Genomic DNA, 23,813 nt, shown 5'->3' on the forward strand with positions numbered 1-23,813 from the left:
TTTAGTAATGGAGTCGTAAGCCAAGTGTTGTCAAACAGAAAGATGAATTTGGCTAGCAACCAATGAAATTCGTTCCTACCTCAATTCGGCAATCAAATTTCACACAACCAAAACTGTGTACTTTGGGGTAATCCTACCTAACAACTCTAGGTATTTAAAGGGCTTGCTCACACCTTCTTGCACTCAGTTTTCTTAATACAGCCATACAAGGTTAAAGGAATATCACAATTGTTGGGACAAATGCAAATGCCTTTCCTACCCGCCCATCAGAGTTAACCAAGAATAGTCAGTCTGTTTCCACCTGACAAAGATCCATAACCCCCTTTTGGCTTAGAAGATGGTCAAGTTTAGTGCTACAGAAAGATAAATTTGGCTAATGATCAAGGAGACTAATTCCTACCTCACTCAGTAGATGGTCAAGTTTAGTGCTACAGAAAATAAATTTGGCTAATGATCAAGGAGACTAATTCCTACCTCACTCAGTAGATGATCAAGTTTTGTCACCCAGAAAGGTAAATTTGGCTAATGAACATGGAGACTCATTCCTACTTCATTATTAAGACTCACTGAATTTCAAACAATCATGGCTTAGTATGAGTTATGGGAATAGCTTATTATACTGAGTTGAAGGAGTAGCCTAGTTCCATCAGATGAAAACAAACTGGCTATAATATCATTACAAACTATCAAATAAGAACCCTGTAAATGCAAATAATTAACTTCCAACAAAGTACAGTATTGGTAACGATGCTTCACTACCTTTCCTTATGCCCCACTGCACTAATTACACTCATCACCTCATACAAGTAGTAAATGTTTTTCTCACCACCATTTCCAAAGGTGTCGGCCAGACCAACTCTTACCCTCACCCCATGCCTATACTGTAGTTGGTGAGCTGCGAATATATCTGGAACTGCTGTTGAATTCCGAGCTGGAAAAAAGGGAGGCGTTACTTTTCTGACCTATAAGAAGAAAAAGAAAGTTTTATTTCTGCACTAAAAAAGGACTTGCCATACTGCATGTGTGTGTGTGTTGGTGTGCTGAGTGTGTGTAAAATGGACTTGCCATACTGCATGTGTGTGTGTGTTGGTGTGCTGAGTGTGTGTAAAATGGACTTGCCATACTGTGTGTGTGTGTGTGTGTGTGTGTGTGTGTACATTATGTGTGAGTGTGTATATGTGTATAAAAAGGACATGCCATACTGCATGTGTGTGTGTGTGTGTGTGTGTGTGTGTATATATAAAAAGGACATGCCATACTGCATGTGTGTGTGTGTGCACGTGCATGTGTACTGTATGTGTATGTGTCTCTAAAATGACTCACATTATTACATGTGTGTGTAAGTGTAAGTGTACAGATAAATTCTTTGAACTTACAATGACAGGACCGCTCAGAGGATGTCCCGATGCCAGATCCAACGACGATTGGTGTGGTCGAAGGAGTGTGACAGCCACTGCTGCTCCAGTAACCTATAGCGATCTTCACTTAGGTAGAGCGGCTTGCCTCGTCTGTGTGGATGAAATCAACATCATCATCATCATTGGTGGTAGGTAGTGATAACCATCATCCACCCACTTGATGCAGTGTTGCATCATCATCACTGGTGGCAGGTGGTTATAACCATCATCCACCCACTTGATGCAGTGTTGCCTACTTCCTACACCTTTATCATTCTTTTTCTGTATCTGCCCTCCTCCTTTCCTATTTCTTCCATCTTTCCTGTCACTTTGTATTACTCTTCTTTCCTTTTCAGGTGGCTTCATGTTGAGTCACAAGCCTATTGGTTTCCTGTAGGCTAGGAAACCATTTACAACACTGGGTGGTAACCATAAAACCAACCATACATGTTTCCTCCGTGTTAGCAAGTGGGTTGGCAGAGACTTGTGCCCCTTCCTGAAAAACAACTAACTCAAAGTCAAATGGCCACCCCTTACGGGATTGTGGTGTCTGGCTATAGATGGACAGATAGATCATCATCATCATCCAATCCAGTATTTCCCCATCAGAAGCATACAGGTCTGGGGCTAAGTTACTCAGTCCAAACACTGAGGGCGAGGGTGACCAGTTGTTCGCCACTCAGCAGCAGAATCTAATTTAATAATAATGCTGCAGTGGCTAGTACTAGAATCCATTTTGATATAACATTATTTTCTATCTATCTATTGCCAGATGCCTCAATCCCGTTTGGGGTGGCCACAAACAAATCGCCTACATTAACTCCCTGAAGTTTCTGAAAATTCTTACAGACCACTTTGTATTTTATTACAGCAGTTATTTATTTATTTTTTTTACATTAACTTGGCCCACAGGGAGTGTAAAGACACTTATAGGCAGAAGGAAGAGGAAAGAATGAAGGAAAGAAAGACAGAAGAGGAAGGAAGAAAGGAATGGGCAGACACCCAAAGCAGCACTACAATGAGTGAGTGGAAGCTGAGAACCCCCACTTACCACAAATAATCTACTGATCTACCTGACTCAAAAGAGAGATGGTAATTTTAGGTCAGGTTAGTGTAGAAATTGTTAACCACATCTTACTTAAGTTCCCGATCCTCCTCCCCAAACGAGTCGAGGTGAATGCAACCCCAAAGGCAGACACGAAGGCCACGGATGACGATGACGGTTGACGCGTTGATGACGAGGAAGATGGCAGTGCCAGCACCGCAGTCAGTGGCATGTTGCACACACTCACACACCTCCTGCTGCTTGCAACAAGGTTCACGCAGGCACACGATGGTTCCACACAACAGGCACACGCTGGGGTCCTTTGGCACACTGTTGCACTGCGAGCACGCACGACGGTGGTAGTACTGCAAGAATAATAATAACTGTTACAATAAACTGTTTGACTTGCAATTTCAGTGGTCACCTGAAGGCAGCACTAAATTGATTGAGTGGATGATGGATGCCTCCAACTACCAAGCTAGAGCCAAGCATACACACACACATACAAAAGGAAGGGAAGGCAAATTCTCACCCAGAATATGGCATCAAAAGAGTGAGGGAGACACAGGCAGTGAAGATATGAGAACAATGTGTGTGAAATGCTAGAGGACTGCTGGGCCTAAGGAAATGGATTATCAAGTTATGTCTAGAACTGGTACATAAAAAGAAACAATAACAATCAAAATCCACTCCTAAAGACTGATGCATGGAAAGAAAAACACACCTGGAATATGGCATCATAAGAGCGAGGGAGGCGTAAGAGGCGAGGTCTTGCGAAATGTACGGTTGTGAGAAGCGTTGAGGCAGCCACCTGTGCTTGTGAGGCAAACGCTGCCACCTCACTACACCACACACGCGCACCCCCAGCCAGGTCACCCAGCCGAGTCTCCACAGGGCTGGACACCTCACCACTGACCATCTGTTGGTAACTCCCACACATGTTGCCTGCAGGGAAGGAATGGAACATGTGACATCATTACATGCATAACTACACATTCTATCCTACTCTGTCTTATGGGATTGGGCCTGGCCATGTTTTCTATCAAAGCTGTAACAAACAAGGGTCAAAACTAGATACCTCCTTCCCAACAGTAGCTGGAAACTGGTGGGAAATGTATATCAAAGATGTCAGACAACAGGTAGACTTTCTTTACTTGTGACAAGGTTTCCTACCTCCAGAAGGTTTTATTCAGCTTGGTTGAGACATTTCTAACTAGAAGAGTAAGACGGCCTCCGCTAACCCCCACTACTAGTCATCCTACCAAAGCTGAATAAAATTGTCTATAGTTAACTCTTTTCAGCTCAGCTGATGGCCAAGTGTAGTCAGACTGGAGGGTGGCTCTAACTAGTAACCAACAAGACCATTCCTGCCTCATAACTAAGGCTCACTGAATTGCAGGCAACCATGACTTACTATTCAAATCGTATGAGTGGCCAAGTTCTGCCAGATGAAAGACAAACTATAATTAACAGCAGTAAGAATAACAGAAAAATTACATCACTGTACTGGGATGGTTAAGCCCTGTACATCACTGACCCATTATGGCAGAGTTGACAACAGAGCAGGTGTCCCAGACACCAAGGTACTGCTCCAGGGCCCCACACTCAGCTATGGGGTCGGCAATCATGGGGCAGTTCTCCTCCAGTAGATGCGCCTTCAGTAGCGCTGCCACTCGTAAGAACAGTAGGCATGTCTCTCTCACCTGCACATGTACACAGAAAAACCCTTGAAGAAATTACCACCTTAAAATATTAAAAAGGAAATTACCAGCTAAGTTCTCAGACACTTCTCAGCTAGTATGGTACAGAAAATATTTAGTGACAGTAACATGAAGCACATAACAGTGCATAAGAAGGATGGATACTCTGTCAATTGCTCATGGCTGTACATCATCATCATCGTTATCCAAATTTCTTTTCTTACCCAAAGATGAGACAAGGGAGGATCCAAAACCAAGAAGAGACAAACACACACAGAACTTAAAAAAGGCATGCTCAATAAAACGAGCCCAACATTCACCATTCAAGACACTGGAATCCTGAATCTACCTCACAAGCGTAACCTTCCACATTTACGTCCTACATAAAAAACAGTAATGATGCACCTGACACGCAACATTATTAACAGTGCAACCATCATAGGTCCAGTTGGGCAGGGACACCTGGTCATCACAGAATACTGAGACACAGTAGACAGACTGACAAAGATTGATAAATATATGCTGGTGGACAGATAAAGCTGTACCAACGCACCTGACAAGTGACATCGTTAACAGTCCAGGTATCATGGGTCTGGTCAGGCAAGGGCACTTGGTCATCACAGAAGAACGGACTGTCACGCAGGGTGTTGAATGCCAGGGCCAGGAGGGGAGCCAGGGGGCCACTTGATGTCGCCTGCTCCCGCTGCACCTCCGTCAGCGACCGCAGCGATGACACTGCGGCTCGCACCACCGCTACTCGATAAACACTGCCCACCACACACTTGAAATACCCTGCACACAAATAAATATACACATTAGCTATACTCTTTTCACTTTACCTTGTCCTAAAACTGCCATTCCAGGATAATACAGCCACTTGCACCACCACCACACAGTAAACAATGCCAACCCAATATTTAAGATACCATGCAAAGAAACATCATCATGACTTCTCTCCCTATCCAGGGTTGAAAGAAAAAAAAAAAAAACATGACAAAGGAGAAAAAGAACAATATGCCCCATGAAATGTGCCACACACTCACCCACCCACCACTGAAGCCCCCAGAATCCTGACTCCATCTCGCAGACACAAGCTTCCACACAAATGCACTACATAAAACATTCACCTTAGCAAGTCCTCAACACTCAAATGTGAAAACTCACAAGTACAGGTTCTCACTCTTGACTTTTGTCCTTAAAACTGAAAGCCTGTGACCAAAGGGTTATATTATGATCGGCTGTAGGAGCACGGTGACAGTATCTCTGGAGTAGCGACATCTCCCTTTCAGCATGACTGAGTGAAGATTAAACCCATGAGAAACCAACACCCCGAGTGGATTGTTCTAACCACTAAAACAACAGGGCAACTAAGCCTATACTCACCCTGGTCAATCCTGGATGGTAACAACAAGACCAGCTGTAGCAGCAAGGTGACTGGATCTCTGAACAGCAGTGGCACCTCCCTCTCCCTGGGTGTGACAGCACCTTCGCTGCCTGCCACTGGGCGTTGGGTGATGGAGGCCCAGGTCTGACGCACCCAGTGGAGTCCACCGCCCCCAGTTGAGTCTCCACCACCACTAAGTATCTTTGAGTGGAATCCCAACACATGTAGCAGTGGCACTAGGGGAGGAAGAATGTTTTATTATTAGTGTTTTTAGTTAGATGTTCCGCAATAATGAAATGACATTGAGAATCACACAAAACCATGCTAATGACATGGGTGTTGCTGTGTTCAATCTCATCCAATGGCTATTAGTTGGCTTTCATGTGGTGGCACTGATATAACCACAACTCAACAGCCTGGTTATATAAGCATCCGTCGGCTACTTCCCAGTCCCCTAAAGGTAGAATGGTGGACTGCAGGATAGGGTTAACTTTGGTTTACAATCCACTGAGTTCAGGTCCAGATCAGCCTCGGCCACATCGACAACACATGAACATAACGGAATACTCAGTGAGACATCATTATTTGACATCTTCCTTTGCCTGGTAGGCCTGGTACTGTGCCCCTTTTCTGCTCCAACTCCTGCAATCCAAATCCTCATGGGCCATCAGGAGTGTTATAAGATTACAAACACAGGAAATGTCCAAATACTCACTAAGACAGGACCGCTTGACGTCCATCTTCGTCTGGCTGGCCTGGTACAGCAACGTGCCACCTCGCTGTTCCAACTCCACCTCAAGATTGGTTCGCAGAATGGATGACACAAACATAAATAGTGATGGGGTGGATGGGTTGGAGGACACATTGCGGTACTTGGCATATGTGACCACTGTCATGTCCTCCATCATACGCGCCATGGCATTGGTCAGGGAACTACTGAATTTCTGAAAAGTAATGATACTGTCATTATCATTGTCGTTGTCATCATCATCATATCACTCACCCATTCTCTCACCATTCAAGCCCATGAAATTTTGGCTCCACCTCAGAGAAACACCTTCCATGCATATATCCATCCATCCATCATCTAATCCAGTGTCACCCCATGAGGGGTATAGAAGCCCGGGGCTAGGCAAGTTGGTCCTGACATTTAAGATGAGAGTGACCAGCCTCACTCATCCCTGAGTGGTATTACATGAGCAATAAATCCCAACCATCCCTTGGATATAAACCTTCACTGGCTCAATTTGATTGCAGCGCCTTAATTACCCATTAAACCACCACGTGCCATAATAAATGCTTCATGAAAAATTAGTGTACCTGTCAGACAGTCAATCAGACAACTGCAAAGTTCAAAAGGGATGCCAAACCCCTACACATACACTTTTCTGTACAAAATTCTTCCAAACAGCATGAATTATTTTCAGTTCATAACTGTCAAATTCCAAACCTCAGTTTCTCACACAATTACTATACCTATCTACCCTCTTGGCCTACCAAGCCTCCTCCCCCCTTCAAATGCATGCACACACACTTTTTCACCAGATAAGAAAACTGCCTCTTGTTAAATGTGACCAGGGTGACTTTATCGATAGCCAATGAAGCTGGGGATGTCTTTCACTTTGTACTTGCTATCTACAGACTATTTTATTCAGTTTTAGAGTTTAAACTGGAGGGGTTTGATACAGCCTTAAACTCTTTCACTATGTGAGAAAATGAAAGAATGAATAGAACAGCATATATATGAGTGAGGTGGAGGGGGACAGGAGAAGAGAAAGACCAAAGATGAGATGTAGGGATGGAGTGGAGATGTATGTGGGGGGAGGGTGTGAGTTGGAGGAAGGGATGTCAGCTGCCAGCGAGCAGAATGACATGGAGGTGATGTGTTTGTGATGTCTGGCAATAAATAGATAGAGCGATACACAGTATGTTACAATGATGTCATTCAGGTGTTAAAACTAACCGGTACAGTGAGGTCAGCCAGGAGCCGGTCAACCTCATCAACTAGGTCAGCATCACAGGAGGACGGAAGTTTCACCAGGGCAGAAAGGTCACCAATCTCAGGTGAAATGGGCAGCACTGAGTTGCCCAGCTGACGGCACAATGGACACCAGTATTCGCCCCTGCGAAACATAAGTATGTTATTTTCATGGTTATTATCACATCACAACATTCTTACACCTGAAGGTAACATGAATAAACAGTGAACCCTACATGAGCTACTACTACTGTAACAGCGTATTTGTCAACAGTGAATTACTTAATAGTGAGGGTTGATTGGCTACTATGGAAATCATTAAGCAAGAGGATATGGCTAATTGTAATCCAGGTGGAGCTGGTGATAACTACAGACACAGATAGACAGAGATAAAAAGACAGATAATCTCACATCGACGCTGAGAGGTTTGACTCATTGTTCGTAAACAAATTGGACTTCACCTTCCTTACCCTACCTCCCCCCTACCAGTACCTCTACCTCCCTCACGTCCCCACTGCCTTCTGCTATATACACGGGAAATATGGTGTACATTCAGCTACTGTCTTCTGAGCAAACTGTGAGGCAAAACGTCAATACACACAAAGTCCCACATCAGTGCCACTGAGAGGGTTGTTTGGATGCTGTGGACATCACTGGGCAAGGAGATATGACTATGACAAGCAAGACAGAAATGGTGATAGATATAGACATATAAGCAGATAGACAAACTTACTTATCAACATTGAGTGGGTTGTTTGGTCGCTGTGGAGATCGTAGAGCAAGGAGGTATGACTGATGGCAATCCAGATGGAGGTGATGCCCACATGTCTGTACATGAACTCCACCTTCCCATCCAATGTTCATTGATACCAGCCATGAGTTCTGCAGGGGGAAGAAAGTGTATTCTCATTATCATAATTTTATCATCATTACTTCCCTTCCCCTACCATTCTCACTCTTACCTATCAACCTGTATATAAAAATGTTACGAGTGCCTATATCAATGACATACTATAAAATATACAAAATGATGACAAAGAGGATTTATTATACACATCATACACTGGTCACTTACATAATCAAAATATCTGTTGAATAAGTCAGCCTTCTCCTCCATGTATTGTCCTAGAGTGTAGCGGCGTTGCTTTAGCCTCTCTCGCTCCTGGTCTGATGTAGGTACGCTGAGAGGCTTTTGTGACGATGTTCTGTGACCTAGTACACTTGTCGCCTGTAAAATATAATGAATAACACTGATAAATATAATATAGACTTTTTCCTCTAACTCAGCGGTAAATTGCAATCTCTCCATCTTGACAATGAGTTGCAAAAATAAGACTGGCACTGGATTATGATGCTGGTCATGCTCAGCTATAAATATTGACAAACTAACCTGTAACAGCACAACGAGGCCAACAGGTCTCTCTGGCGTGGAGGGGATGGACTGGTTACATATCACACAGTCGTATTCCTTGTGTCTCTCTGGCTGCTCCTCCTCCACCTCCATCGTATCCGCTCCTCCTGCCTCCGTTTCTGTCGCCTCCGACTTATTCTGTTCCATGAACTGACGCTGGCGGTTGGCAAACTCTTGCATGACACGTTTTTGCCGCTCCTTGGCACGTTTCCGCTTCTCCTCCCTAGCACGTGCTTCCTCCTCAGACGAAGCTGATGAATCCTCCTCCTTTTTGCAGTATAAACAGGATATGGTGTCCACGATGCTTTGTCTAGCTGAAGAATCGTACCGGCCAATCTTATCAAGCAGTTTGGCAATAAAGAAAGGCCCGTCACCTATTCTGGAGTCTGTAGTTTGCTCAGTAAAGTTTGGACGGTAGGAGTTTGGCTTCCCAGTGAGTTTGGAGTGTAGTTTAATCAGCAGTGAGATCATAGACTCCTCCACCGCTACATACTCATCTCCTGAATCTATCTGGGGTAACTGGAAAGGAGAAAAGTGACTTTATTTACTATACTACATTCTCTTCACTCTAACTACTCACCTCCAGTGTCAATCTGGGACAACTGGGAATGTGACAGGCAATATTTACTATTCAGAAATAACAATTCCTATAATCCCTTACCATAACAAACTGATTTTCCTTTTGCATACAACTGGTGCCATTAGGTGACTGCAGTCCTCACTTGTCATGGTTTTACTTTTGCTGGCTTTGGTTACATAAGGATTAGTAACATCCATCCATCCATCATCCAATCCTACATTGCCCCATGAGGAGCGTAGGTGCCCGGGGCTATGCAGTTGGTCCCGACATTTAAGATGAGAGTGACCAGCCTCACTCATCCCTGAGTGGCATTACATGAGCAATCAACCCCAACCACCCCTTGGATATAAACTTTCACCGGTTCAATCCGATTGGAGAGCAATAGTTACCCACTAAACCACCAGGTGCCAAAATTTGGTTATATGGTTACCACCCAGTGCAGTAAATGGTTTCATGGCGTACAAGAAACCATTTGGCTTGTCACTCAGTGTTGAGTCACCCACAGGCTGAAGGAAGAGGAAAGAATGAAGGAAGGAAAGACAGAAGAGGGAGTGTAAAGTCACCCGTAGGCAGAAGGACAAGAACCTCTCAAAATACATTACTTTGTGCATCTGGGGACGATTTAATAAAGTCTGTTGCTACATTATCAGAAAATACTTTAAACAAGTAGTTTTTAATGTCTGGTGATGTTTGGGCACTACAGAGCATTTCTAGGCAATCACAGTTAAATTAAGGCCGAGGGGATCTTTTTTGTGGAGTTTTCATTATTATCCCCAGATTTTCGCTACATGGGTGTGTCCGTTCTTAATGCCTGTGAAAGAGGAATGGCAGTTACGACCAATCTGGTTCAGCAATGAAAAATGGTCAGGCTTTCTTATAAAAGAAAATGATAAATAATGTATCACTATTAGCAAAGCAGACTTACTGATGAAAACTGTGAGAGGTCTGGGGTGGGTGGTGAAGCAGGGAGTGATGGCGGTGAGGAGCCATCAGCAGCTGCTGGGGGAGGAAGTGCCTTCGGGGGCGGGGCAGGGCGTCTGCCACTGCGGTGATGGTGGTGATGATGGTGATGATAGTGGTGGTGATGTACCATGAAGCATCGGCCATGGTGGCCCCGGCTGCTACATGTGGGGGTCTTGGCATTACCAGTGCTGCTGCCACTGCGTCCACCTTGTCCCGCCACACGTCCCACCTCTGTCCCGGCCAGCAATGGTGGGTACTGAACACTGGATGGCAGGCAACCCCCTTGTCCTGATGATCCCACTGCAAAACACATACCACTTCAACATCAACTTACTTTGCATCAACACCATAGACCAGGTTAATGTTAAGTAACATGAAGAATATATAGTTAGGGAGGAGGTGCAATAAAGACCCCTAGGCCATCTGGAACGCCAGCCTTCGAACTATGATACAAACTCATCAAGGGGGCTATTCTATGATACTGGCACCAGCACACAGACTGGTGAAGAAGTAGGTGATCCAAAGGTGTAATGTGCAGAATAACTCACTGACAAAGAGGCGCTAATATGCCTTAGAATAACATCCTTAGCACTATACTGTACATTTCCCAACTTCAGAATTCTCCGAGATCAGCATCACCATATTAACTGCCCAAGTAGATGACACTGAAAACACAATAAATCACCAAACAACAGGTGCTAAGCCAGTCTATATTCACCTGGTGGACTGTTTTGTGAGACTGGCACTAGCATATTAACAGGTGAAGAAGTAGGTGATCCTGAAGGCGGAGGAAGTGCCAGGGGTGAGGGGTGTTCCTGTGTGGGGGTGTCTGGGGAGTCCACAAGATTGGAACTTCCGGCAAGCACCACATCTGCACCTTCGTACACCACCAACTCTGAGCCGGCTGGGAGGGGGGGTCTCCGAGGGGCGGGGTGTAGTGCTAATCTAGGTTCTCCTCCCTCAAGCTCATCTATCTCCATGTCTGACCCATCCAGTTCACCTACAAGAGTTATGTGAGAAAATGTCTGAATTAGGTAAAAAAAAAAAAAAAAAAAAAAAAAAATTATTACCCTCTTTTGAGATGTAAAGGTCAAGGCATAACTGCTGATTTTGCTGCTTCTTACCCAGCTTGCTGCCATACAACACCCCTTTGGTAGAACTTCAAAACATATCAAATGAAATGATGCCCAAATTTAAGTATGTGAAACTGATGTCAATGATTAAAAGAAATTCTTTGATGGCCAGTCAGGTGGATGTAAAAGGCTGATGAATCACAGTATCTTAATATCCTATAAACAAATTATTAAGATGAGAAACAAGATACAGAAAAAGTTTGCCCACCCCACCTACCATCAGAACAGGAGCTGATTGAAGGCGTTGGGTTGAGGTGTACACGGGAGACCACTGATGTGAGGTTTGCAAAGATGTCATCTGTTGCAAACCACTTGCAGAATTGTCCGTCAGGCTTGTCCTCATCTGCATCAATTACGTTGTCATAATATTGTGCTGCCATCACTTCACCACCTGTTGTGACAAGATATAACACGCATATTAGCTGCACACTTTGACTACCATAAATTTCTATAGCATATTATGGCACCTGATGGTTTGGTGGGTAATTAAGGCGCTCCAGTCGGACTGGGCCAGTGTAGGTGTTTAAATCCAAGGGATGGTTGGGGTTTACTGCTCAAGTAATGTCACTCAGGGATGAGTGAGGCTGGTCACTCTAATCTTACATGTCAGGACCAACATCCCTAGCCCCTGGCTCCTATGTTCCTCATGGGGCAACACAGGGTTAGATAATGAAAAAAGTAATTTAAAAAATCACAGCAGTGATACTGTGACAATTAACACCTTTAATATGATGACCACAATGAAAACAACAATGATGATAATCACTGAAAACACGTTTCAATGAGATTCTACAGTACACAGTATATGTATTACGTAAAGTGAGTGCAGATGTTTTGTGCTGAGTGACCAGTAGTATATAATCAATACCTACAACATTCATATACCGTTCTAACCCAACCTTCCATTTCATCCTTGGCCTCCTTCTCCTCATTCACTCACATTTTCCTACTCAATCTCACATTCTCTAGTCTCTCCACATGGCCAAACCATTTAAGAGTACTTTTCCTAACAATTTCCAGAACATCCACATCAACACCACACCACCCCCTTACTCTTTCATTTGTCTGTCAGATTCTCCACATAATTTCGAAAAATCATAAAACACATTTCCACTCTTTTTTTTGACCTGTGTCCCTATAACAACGCCTAAATGCTTTCCACCTCAAAATACTTACGTACCTTACACTGGTACATAGTAAAGAGTGCATTAAACAAACCTTGGTGTGAATGCTTGGCCTGGTATTCCACAGTCAACTCCAAAAGATAGATCGTTAGAGCCAAAAGGTGGTCGGTGGTGGATACTTCATTTAGTGCCTTATACAGCAGCATAAACAGTGCTGCGTGGAAGCTGCGACAGGCAATCACACGCTGGGGGTCTGTGTAGGGGCTGGTGACGGGCCCAGGCAGACGGAAGGGTGGCCAGAGGTTGCCTGAACTGCTGCTGATGTTGCTGGACTGTTTGCAGCTGTGGGGAAAGAAGGAATAAACTTAATTCATCTAAATAAAATCATCACGGCCATCACCACTATCACCATCATCAGTGAGGTAGAGTCCATGGGGGGAGTGGATTCCTAACTGCATGGGTCATCCTCTCATTCACTTGGCAATCAAACCCCTGGCATCCTGACTCTGTCTCACAAGCATTTACATCCTCAAAGCACTTAATGACTAAATGAACGGTACAGTACTCACAAAAGTTTAAACCTATCAAGGGATGCCTGGAAATCTCTCCTCTGCACGGCTCTCAGCAGGACATAAATGGGGTCATAATGGTTCTCCCAAACTTCATCGCGTGGTATGTACATTCCCTGCTGCATGGTGCCAGATGCTTCAAAGTTTGGGGCACGGTACGATGACACCTGGCAAGAAAAGCAGGAAAACATCAGCTTACCACAACAAAGATGATGGATGGAACAGAGGACATTACTGCAAACTGAGGAATGATAACAACACATACCTACCTCATATCCTGTACACTGCAACTATGTAATACAGTTCACACACCAAACATCGATATACTTACCTGTCTATAGCCAAACACCCCAGAGGGGGTGGCCAAAACAAATCACCTCCATGTCATTGTGTTCTCTGTCATCTGGCTGCCCTCCCTCAAATTCACACCACCCTAATTCATACACCTCTCCACACCATTCCATCTTATCCTCAGTCCAACTTAACTTCTCTTGGCTCCATACAGCTATATTATGCCAGCCAGATCCCTACTCTCACTCCTGACCTGACTTCTTCCAATAAAGTCCAATTATTCACCTTACTAAGCACAGCCTCAAAGTCTCTACTCTGAGCCGCACTGCCACATTTTTCCGGCATGTACTCCATCAGCTGAGAGTGTGTTTTGTCTCCCATACACAGCAGGGTCACCATTTCAAGCTGTGCCAGTTCACTCTCACTCAAACCTGCAAAAGCAAATTCATTATCAATAAAAACGTAAAACTAACCTACAGTTACAGGAATAAATGCAATACTGTGTCTTGTATCAGAAGCACATTACTTCATAACCATATCTCACTGTACATCATGCAAATATGGGCTGGTTGTGGGAGTCCGCCAGTTCCACCTGATGGTAACCAACTATATCAAACTCTTACCAATATTTGTCCTGACGGTCATAAGGGTAGCCAAAAAGGTGAGGCAGGACTCAAGAATGGTCATTTCGTGCTCAGCGTCCAGGAAACTGTTGGTCGCTCTCGGTGATATACTCAGTGACTCTAGCACATGGAATCTGAAAGTGTTTGTTACATTTAAATCATCACTGTTACCATTTTCATCATCATCATTTTTATCATCATCCTGACCTCTTTCCCCCACTGAAGGATGGGGAGAAGTAGGGTCCAGTGAACATGGAAAAAAAACTGACAGAAGAAGAAACTAACCAAAAGCTTTGCCTAATTAAATGGGCCACACATTCACCATTCAAGCTCCTGGAATCCTTATTTGATCCCACTGGTACAGATATTCACACTTATGCAATATTTATATAATTACCATCATCTGGCAATAGATAGATAGATTATTATCTGTGGTAGTTAGGGGAGCTCACCATCCACTCATTCGATGTAGTGCCGCTTTGGGTGTCTGCCCTTTCCTCTCTTCCTTCCTTCCCCTTCTGTTTTCCTTTCCTTCATTCTTTCCTCCTGCTTCTGCCTAAGGGTGACTTTACACTCCCTCTTCTGTCTTTCCTTCATTCATTCCTCTTCCTTCTGCTTATGGGTGACTCTACACAGAGTGAAAAGACAAATGGTTTCCTGTACACCAGGAAACCATTTATATACTGCCCTGGGTGGTAACCATATAACCAAATTATGGCACTTGGTGGTTTAGTGAGTAACTAAGGCACTCCAATTGGACTGAGCCTGTGTAGGTATATATCCAAGGGATGGTTGGGATACATTGCTCACGTAATGCCACTCAGGAATGAGTGAGGCTGGTCACTCTCAACTTAATGCCAGGACCAACTTGCCTAGCCCCGGGCTCCTACACTCCTCATGGGGCAACACAGGATTGGATGATGGATGGATGGATGGATGGGTGGATTATTATCATTATACTGGATGATGGATGGATGCATTATTATTTTTATTATTATTATTATTAAACTAACCTATCCAGCACGGTAAGTATGAAGTTGTCAGGTGGTAGTTCAGCGGCACAGATCTGTAGCAGGTATAGGTCGGCATCCACCATGGAGTTGCAGAAGTGACACTGGATGTACGTCATAGCTTGGCCCTTAATCTGGAGTCCATTACGCACCCACATGCCACTTAGTATCTCATAAAAGGCAGCCTGGGGGGGTGGAAGGGATATGCATAAAGATGTTTAGGTAGTAGCAAGTGGGGGAGCTCACCATCCACTAACTCATTGTAGTGTTGCTTTGGGTGTCTGTCCTTTCCTCTTTTCCATCCTTCCTCTTCTGTCTTTCTTTCCCTCATTCTTTCCTCTTCCTTCTGCCTATGGGTGACTTTACACTCCCTCTTCTGCCTCTGTTTCTTTAATTCTTTCCTCATCCTTCTACCAAATTACGGCACCTGGTGGTTTAGTGGATAATTAAGGTGCTCTAATCAGATTGAGCCAGTGTAGGTTTATATCCAAGGAGTGGTTGGGGTTTATTGCTCAAGTAATGCCACTCAGGATGAGTGAGGCTGGTCACTCTCATCTTAATGTCAGGACCAACTTCCCAGGCCCTGGGCTCCTATGCTCCTCATGGGGCAACACAGGACTGGATGATGGATGGATGGATCAAACCACATTTCTAACTTTATATGGGATTTTCTTACTATTTATCTATATCTATATCTATCTATCTAGATATATATTTTTAATTATATATATTGTGGGCTGACTGCTAATCTGCTGACCATTAAGCGCACACATGGTAGGCTACTTAAAATCTCATAAAAACAGCTTGTGCAGAAAGGGAGATACGAGGTGAAATGTGGAACACAACACCAAGTCCAGAAATGAGTTAAACATATCATTGTATTCCCCAAACCCATTATTTCATGGACAAAAACTCAGGATGTGAAAGCAGACGGCAAACAGAGATAAATTACATGCTCCTCTGAACGTCTGCATGCATTCCTCCACCTCTACGATGGGCGCATGGCACCCGTCTAGCAGCAAACTCTCATCCCTTTTCTGTCCAACTCTCTAATGCAAGAGTTATCCGTTACTCCCAGTCCTTCATTTATGCAACAGGTCAACTCTGGAAATGTCTCCCTCTGACTGTATTTCCTGCTGCCTATGATCCCCAGTCTTTCAAATGCAGTGTGTCCAGGCATCTCGAAATGATCGGATCTTGAATTTGGCTTTCTACCGTATTTTGTTTTTCTCTTGGAGGGAACTGTTACTGAGGGCTCATGGCCTTTGGTTCCTTCTTCCTCGCATTATTAAAAAAAAAAAAAAAAAAAAAAAAAAAAAAAAAAAAACAGTGGGGTTGCTGATCAAAGCTATGTGTTCATATTCTGTGGTGCCCAAGCATGTTTATTTAATCCCCCCCTCCCTTTTTTTATTTATGGTACTTAATTGTTCCACTACCATCATAGACATTAAGTGATATACTGAAGTTTGTACAGAAGCTACTCAACTTGTCTAAGGATTTCAGATACAAAAGTACTGCATAATCTGACACCAAAGCTGTAAATTACTGTAGTACAACAGTTAACAAAGCAGTGAATGTGTACTGTACCTGTAACCTGAGTGGATGGACCATAATAAGGTGCAAGAGGTCATGGGGTGGTAGTACATCTTCCAATCGTGCACCCTGACTGCGCACGGCCTGGCACATCAACACTGAGTAGTACCGATGCAATGGTAGGTGGAACGATACTTGGTACGGGTTACCCTGCTGGACAAAAGCCAAGTTATACCTGAATGTAAATATTGGCAAACATGCACAATAAACAGGGATAAAGCAGAGCACCAGCTACGATGCAATACCACACCAGTTCTGAGGACAAGGCTTTCTTCATTTTCAGTTACGTGACCATTTGCTCGGAGGCAGCTTCTAATGACATACCGGTAGTTACCAATACTGATACTGAAGAAGCCCACTCTGGTGAAACATCATACAACTGAAAATAAAAAAGGCCCTGTCTTCGAAACTTTGGATTTCTTAAGAGGAAACCGAGTAATTTTTTTATTAGATATACTAGAAATAGATTTACCACCAATACTGTAAAAAAAACTTTCAGCTGCAAAAGAAAATAAAAAACATTACAACAATATAAATAGAGTGAAGCCTATACAGACAAAAACAATATGGTCATCTCTCACTTTTTGCAAGAGTTTGGGAAAGACACCTGGAAAAAAAAAAATCCACATATAATGAAAACTTCTAAATGAACCCTCAGAACCATAATCAAAAAGTCATTATTTACAAATCCTTTGTAGTGCCATCAAACATCGGACATTAGAATATACTTGTTTTAAAATGTTTTTCCAGATGATTTACCAAAAAATTTTGCTTAATTTAAACCTAGTGTAATTTGTACTGAATAACTCATCTATGAATAACCAAAACAAGCAAAGTCAAAACTTCAAAAAATGGAGTACATACCAGATCAGTATGAGAGAACCCCACAGCCTTGAACCAGGCGCTGAGAGCTCGGAGACACTCCCTGAGGACGGAGAAAGTGTAGTGTCGGGTGTCTGAGTCCCTCAGGTGGGAGACCAGCGCCCACATGGGGGAGGCGGAGGCTTCTAACTCCGCACTGAAGGCCGCGTAGTAGGTCTGGGGTTCAAACTCCACGTGCTGGGACAGTTCCCTCACGTTGACGTTCATGCCTGGAATGTGATAAGAGAAAGGACTGAGAATGAGTCACTAGCAAAGTGTGTGAGTGAGGTGGATGAGGGGGTGAAAGGATGATGCAGTAGGATGGGATAGAGAGGTGTGTGAGAGAGAGGGAGGTGCAAGCTGGAAAAAAAGCAGCCTGGCAGTGGAGAACAATGACATGGAAGCAGTTCATTTGTGGCCATCCCTTACAGGATTAAGGCTTCTGGTTGTAGACAATTTGTACTGTAAACTGTCAATATAACCATCAGCATCATCATCCTGCCTCGATTTCCACCCTGCTGATTGAGTGAGGCAGGGTTTACAAAGCAAGAAAAAGGAAGAATATGATGGTGGAAGAACTAATTAACAGCATGTCCAATGAAGTGCATCACATACTCATTCACTCACCATTCAAGTCCCTAGAACTCAGGCTCCACCTCATAGGCACACCTTTCATACACAGCTTTATAATCAGGCAGAGTTAATCAGGTGACTCAGGTAAAAACTGGGATGCCAAACCCTTGTCATGCATCTTCCGTATAAAATCATCCAACCAGCTATGGGTCTTTCACCTTAGCTTGGCCTAGATTTCTGTCCTTTTGCAGCTCATTTCACATGGCTCGGTGGCAGAACACACTGCTATTGTGTCATTATCAGACTGGATTCTATTAGTGTAGATTACTAACCTTGAAACATGGACAGAAATGAGAACCACTCCTGGATGAGTCTAGCATCACTCATGAACTTCACAGCGATGGGTTTGTGAGAGAGGACATTGTTGAGATCCGAAACCAATGGCCAGTAACAGTGGTTCCTCATGACGTGTTCACCACAGTTTACAACACGGTGAGTGTTTAATACTTTGTCTGTGGAGAGAACACAACATCAGCTTTATAATAATACTGTACTGTATAATAAAATGTGTGCGAATAATACTGTGAGATCTGCAAGCACTCACCTACTTCAACCAGTCAACAAAGTCAGCAAGACCAACATTTTTATTAATATTACTGTAAAAGCTAATATCCATCCAACCACCATCCAATCCTACACCGTCCCACGAGGAGCGTAGGAGCCCGGGGCAAGGCAAGTTGGTCCTGATATTTAAGATGAGAGTGACCAGCTAACTTTCCATTTACCTGTTCTAGCTTCCAGAATCTCCAACATGGGGTCTAAGAATATGATGTAAATGCCACTAGCATTATAAAAGGGTACCCCTTTATTAGCATTAACGAGCTATAAAAGTACCTCTTTACTAGAACTAAAAAGCTATAAAAGTGTAGCCCTTTACTGGCAATCAAGAGCTAAAAAAGTGCATTAAAGAGCTATGAAAGTGTACACCTTAACTAGCATTAAAAAGCTATAAAAGTTAACCCCTCTTATGACTGACCGTGTAGCGTTGAGGGCACGCATATCGACTTCATCATGTTCTTGAGGCTAACAATCATGACATGCAGGAGGTGGAAGGAGTCAGTCATACGAAAGGCCAAGTCCTGATCTGAGAAGAGCTGGACTGACACATGGACCACCCGGTTGCTGAGTGTTTCTGAGTCCGGACTCTGCACCAACATCACTGAGATACGGCTGTAGTGTTGCACAAAGGCTCGTGCAAATGCATCCTACCAAAGACGCAGAATAAAATATTACCGTGAGATCTAACAAAATATAATGGCTGAAAAACTACATTTCCTTTCCACTTGAACTTGGCCTAATATTGCCATCTCCTTATCATGAATGCTGATTTGTGACAACAGAGAAACATTAAAATATGATTCTAGTCACAAACAAGTGTTATGAAAAGGATACAGAGCTGTAGCACTGTCTTCTTCTGCCACTGAGCTATGGGATTTAAGCTACAAAAGGATGAAAATCTAGGCCAAGTCAGTAAGATTTACCAGGCACTAACAGTACAGGTCATTGTAAACTAATGGAATCACTATTCAGTTCTCTCTCCTTATCACGTACTTTACTTTGAATATAAGCTAAATACCTACTACAGTACTATATAATCATAAATTATACTATTACTCTTCAAACTTTGAATATCAGGAAGACTTTGCTGTGAAGTCAATGAGACAATGACTAGGAGAGTATGTGAGTGAGGTGAAGGGGAGACCAAGGATGAGGTGGAAGGATGGGGTGGAGAGGTATGACAGTGTGAGTTGAAAGAGAAGAATAAACAAACATATATATATAGATAGACAGCTATACAAATAAACTATATACTGTACTGTACTGTAACTCACCTCATACTCAGTGTCAGGCAACATATTCAGCAGTAAACACACCAACTTTTGTGGGAATTCAAACTTCACTGTCCAAAACACTATTTCATCTAAAAAAGTCTTATGGACTAGAGGACCATTTAATGTTGCTACATCTGAAAAATAAAAAAAAGGATATATATTATGCCATACTGCTAGGAAAAGATTATACAAATGCCCCATAACTCCCTCTCTATTCCCCAAAAGGTGGTCCGTGGACTGTATGAGGACAACTACAGCCTACACTCCACAGAGTTCACATTTAGACAAATCAGGGGCCACAATAATATACAGTACTGTCCAAGTGGTGACATGTAGAGGTGTATGGTATGTAGGAGGACTACTGGGCCTTGATAGCAGGCTGTGAAGCCTATGCCCAGATTAAAAAACAAAAAAAACAAAAAAAAAAAAAAAGCATAATTTTACATACTGTACCACAGCAATTTAATTCTTCATCATCATCATCATCATCATCATAATCATCATAACAACCACATCTCCTTTACCACTGAGGCAGGGTCCAGGAGGAAAAAAAAAAAAAAAAAGTGACAATGAAATAAGAACAAAAGTTTCCCCAACTGAATGAGCCAAACTCCCATTCATTCACCATTCAAGTCCCAGGAATCCTGGCCAGTGTTAAAATGTTAGTCATTACACCACAATATTTGGTCAATTTAGTGCAATTTTATATAACTAATATGTGTAAGGATATTTTCCCCAACTGTACCTTCATAGCCAGGTGGAACTTCTCCAAAAGGGATGCTGTTGAGTGCATCTTCATACAGCTGCTGACTCTGGTTCATGTACTCTGCATTGGAACTATTTGATGACTGGTTTAACAGTTCTGAATATACCTGGGGATATGGAAAAAAGATTCAGTTTGTTTAATAACAGCCCTGTTCACTATGTTGAGCTGGGGCTGGAAAGCGATTCCTTCATGTGGTGGCACCGACATGAGTGGGAAGCATAAATGCCTGGGTAAACAAAGGTCCTTCAGCTACTTCCCACATTTCCCAAAAGGTGAATAGTGGACTGCCAAAGAAAGGCAACTTAAGCCTGCAGTCCACTGGGTTCACATTTAAGATTAACCTGAGAATGCAGCTCCTACTACTAATGTCACTACTACTACTGCTACAACTAATACTACGGTATCTTTCTACCAATTGAAAAAAACTGTCCATTGTGCAATGGAACAGTATACAACACTCATTTCATTACCACTGGCCAAAGTGTTACCTTTTCACATTTTTTATACCATGGATTTCAAGCATAATGAAACTGTCTGTCATTAGCCAAAACATAACATCATTCGTTCATCCAATCTTTTTCTTTTTGACCCATCAGAAACGTTGGGATCCAGGGCCAGGCTACTCAGTCCACACACTGAAGGTGGGTGATGACTCACTTGCCCAAGTGCCATTATGTGAGCAATAAACCTCAACCAATCTTCTAGTGCAAATTATCCTGCACCCCAGCCGGATGGAGCACTTTAACCCACCAGACCAACAATCGTCTAAAAATTTTATGTGGCAACAAGGCTAAAGAACTGCACTAGTATGGAGCAAAAAGACTCACCCTTGACCTTGCTTCAGTAGTAATCTGAATTAAGGGTAAATGCTGAATTACAGTACAGTACTTTGGGGAGTAATTTGGTAATGGTGTGTCTCATGGCCACAAAAATTGTATTTTAAGGGTACAACTCTGTGGCATCTTTACCTTTGCAGTTTATTCCACATACAACACTTCAATATCTTCTGGCATACTGCTGATGCAAAGTTACAATGTTACAAAAAATATGAGATGATATCATCAACAGTATTCAAACTTATTTCCCACCTACCTGTACTTCCTTCTGCCTATGGATCTCTAGACTTTTAAACTCAGTGTGTCCAGGTATCACAAAATGAACTGATCTTATTACTATTATTATTTTTTTACCTGAAGGTAACAATTTTGAGGGCTTCAAGCTTTTGGTTCTTTCTTCCATTGAAAAATAAATAAATAAATAAATATATAAATAGATGGAGTGTGAGAGAATGTTATAATGTGCTAAACAACTTGCTAAAAAAGAGGCTTTCATGCCATATATGACACAGTCCTAAAACTATATGAGTTGGTACTAACGTTTGGGTTGGTGAGAGACTTTGTCATGGTGCGTCTCATGGCCGCACCCAGACGACTCAGGTCTTGTAGTAAGTCCAGGAAAAGTGATGATTCTTCCATTGCCACCAAAATCTGGTCTAACATATCACCACTGAAATGCAATGATACATGTTAGAAAGTTGGGACAAGAGGGGAGAGGAATGGAGAGGAAGGAGAGAGAAAAGACAGGATATAAGTGGAAGGAGAAAGTGGAAAGAAGAAAGGAGTCATCATAACCAACACCTGGTCTAAATATCTTACCACTGCAACCGAACAATAAATATTACATGAGAGGAGGGGAAAGGAGAGGGGAGAGGGAAAAGAGGAGAGAGAGGAAGTGAGAGGGGAAAGGGGAGAGAGGGGAGAGGTAAGCAGAGTGGAGAAAATGGACAGAAGAGGAGGCAAGGGAAAGGAAGGGTAGCACTGTGGCTTATTCTTTTTATTTGACATACCTATTAGTTGAAGATTTGTCTTGTTAAATTACAAGTTTATAGAGAAGTAATTCAGTTTTTTACATTTCCCACAAAATCTCAGAGACTAATATGAATTTATCTTCTTTGATTCCTGGATTTTAATAAAGTCTGATGAATTAAGAAAAATAAGAAATGTACTTATGACACAAACATTCTAGCATCACTGCATTCTTCTACAGAAAATCCATGTAGTAGCATGTACTAACTTTACTGTTTATGATACTGGAGAGGGATGCCTTTACAAAGTGGTACCGATACACAAACATCCTTCTTTACCCCAAAAGGATGGTAGATTGCTGGTGGAGGGTAATTTCAGCCTGCAGTCCACTGGGTTCATGTTCAGATAACCGTGGGGCCACAGTACCAATATAAAGCTTACCTGTGCTCTCGACAATGGAGGATAAAACGCAAGAATATTCTTGGCATGAGAGCATCTGCTATGGACAGTAAGTCTGGAGGAACCTCGGGCTTGTTCAGTTGTGCCTGTGAGCCATGACGATGACAGAACCTGACAAAATACAGTATGACAAAGTCAACAAACACACCAGAATGAAAAATAAAACTGTGTACTCGTAATGTTTTAATGTTTTTAGAAATTGTTTGAGAAAAGTATAACAGTAGAACAGCATGACACTACTTCAACAAACACCAGTTACTTTGTGAACAATGCCATATACTTTGTGAAAAATGCTATATCAACAAAGGTCCAATTCTTTACCACTATGAAGCTACAGTTACAAATCTTATGGGTGAAAACTGTCTCATAATTCGCCCATACGATCATCAGTAACTGTAACTCTCTAATGGCTGAGAACTGGATCATGGTTGATACAAGCCTCTTCATTCAAAATTAGCCCAAGGATAACCTCTTCATGCTTATCACATTTCCTGGTGTCTGAGAGAGTTAGCCTGGACTATTTGATGCACCGCAAATATAATGTACATTTAAAACTACTAAAAACTCGAACAAAGATTTTTTTTTTTTTTTTTTTACAAAACAAAAATGCAAGTAACAGCTGGTGTTTTACATCATAAAAAACTCCAATTTAGCAT

The 23,813-nt window shown here is 42.7% G+C and overlaps 1 protein-coding gene across 1 annotated transcript in view; it reads right to left on the reverse strand.

Moving 5' to 3' along the window:
- Positions 1-534: 534 nt before the first annotated feature.
- Positions 535-23,813, reverse strand: part of Ubr3 (Ubr3 ubiquitin ligase) — a 64,127-nt gene continuing 40,848 nt past the window's right edge. Inside the window, exons 5-32 of the mRNA XM_080282843.1 lie at positions 23,140-23,268; positions 22,270-22,399; positions 20,873-20,999; positions 20,128-20,261; positions 19,272-19,500; positions 18,568-18,747; positions 17,666-17,892; positions 16,796-16,951; positions 15,212-15,393; positions 14,199-14,332; positions 13,861-14,006; positions 13,285-13,451; positions 12,810-13,057; positions 11,809-11,982; positions 11,177-11,458; positions 10,421-10,758; positions 8,895-9,434; positions 8,580-8,732; positions 8,238-8,386; positions 7,490-7,649; positions 6,242-6,470; positions 5,526-5,762; positions 4,696-4,934; positions 3,980-4,145; positions 3,167-3,387; positions 2,536-2,807; positions 1,377-1,508; positions 535-931 (exon numbers count right to left, since the gene is read on the reverse strand). Of these exons, the coding sequence (XP_080138969.1) occupies positions 1,391-1,508; positions 2,536-2,807; positions 3,167-3,387; positions 3,980-4,145; positions 4,696-4,934; positions 5,526-5,762; positions 6,242-6,470; positions 7,490-7,649; positions 8,238-8,386; positions 8,580-8,732; positions 8,895-9,434; positions 10,421-10,758; positions 11,177-11,458; positions 11,809-11,982; positions 12,810-13,057; positions 13,285-13,451; positions 13,861-14,006; positions 14,199-14,332; positions 15,212-15,393; positions 16,796-16,951; positions 17,666-17,892; positions 18,568-18,747; positions 19,272-19,500; positions 20,128-20,261; positions 20,873-20,999; positions 22,270-22,399; positions 23,140-23,268 (5,467 nt within the window). The 3' untranslated portion in view covers positions 535-931; positions 1,377-1,390. The remainder of the gene's footprint in view (positions 932-1,376; positions 1,509-2,535; positions 2,808-3,166; positions 3,388-3,979; positions 4,146-4,695; positions 4,935-5,525; positions 5,763-6,241; positions 6,471-7,489; positions 7,650-8,237; positions 8,387-8,579; positions 8,733-8,894; positions 9,435-10,420; positions 10,759-11,176; positions 11,459-11,808; positions 11,983-12,809; positions 13,058-13,284; positions 13,452-13,860; positions 14,007-14,198; positions 14,333-15,211; positions 15,394-16,795; positions 16,952-17,665; positions 17,893-18,567; positions 18,748-19,271; positions 19,501-20,127; positions 20,262-20,872; positions 21,000-22,269; positions 22,400-23,139; positions 23,269-23,813) is intronic.

This window comes from Coenobita brevimanus, chromosome 12 (assembly GCF_032717465.1).
Source record: "Coenobita brevimanus isolate Jiangsu-jjx chromosome 12, ASM3271746v2, whole genome shotgun sequence".
Taxonomy (NCBI): domain Eukaryota; kingdom Metazoa; phylum Arthropoda; class Malacostraca; order Decapoda; family Coenobitidae; genus Coenobita; species Coenobita brevimanus.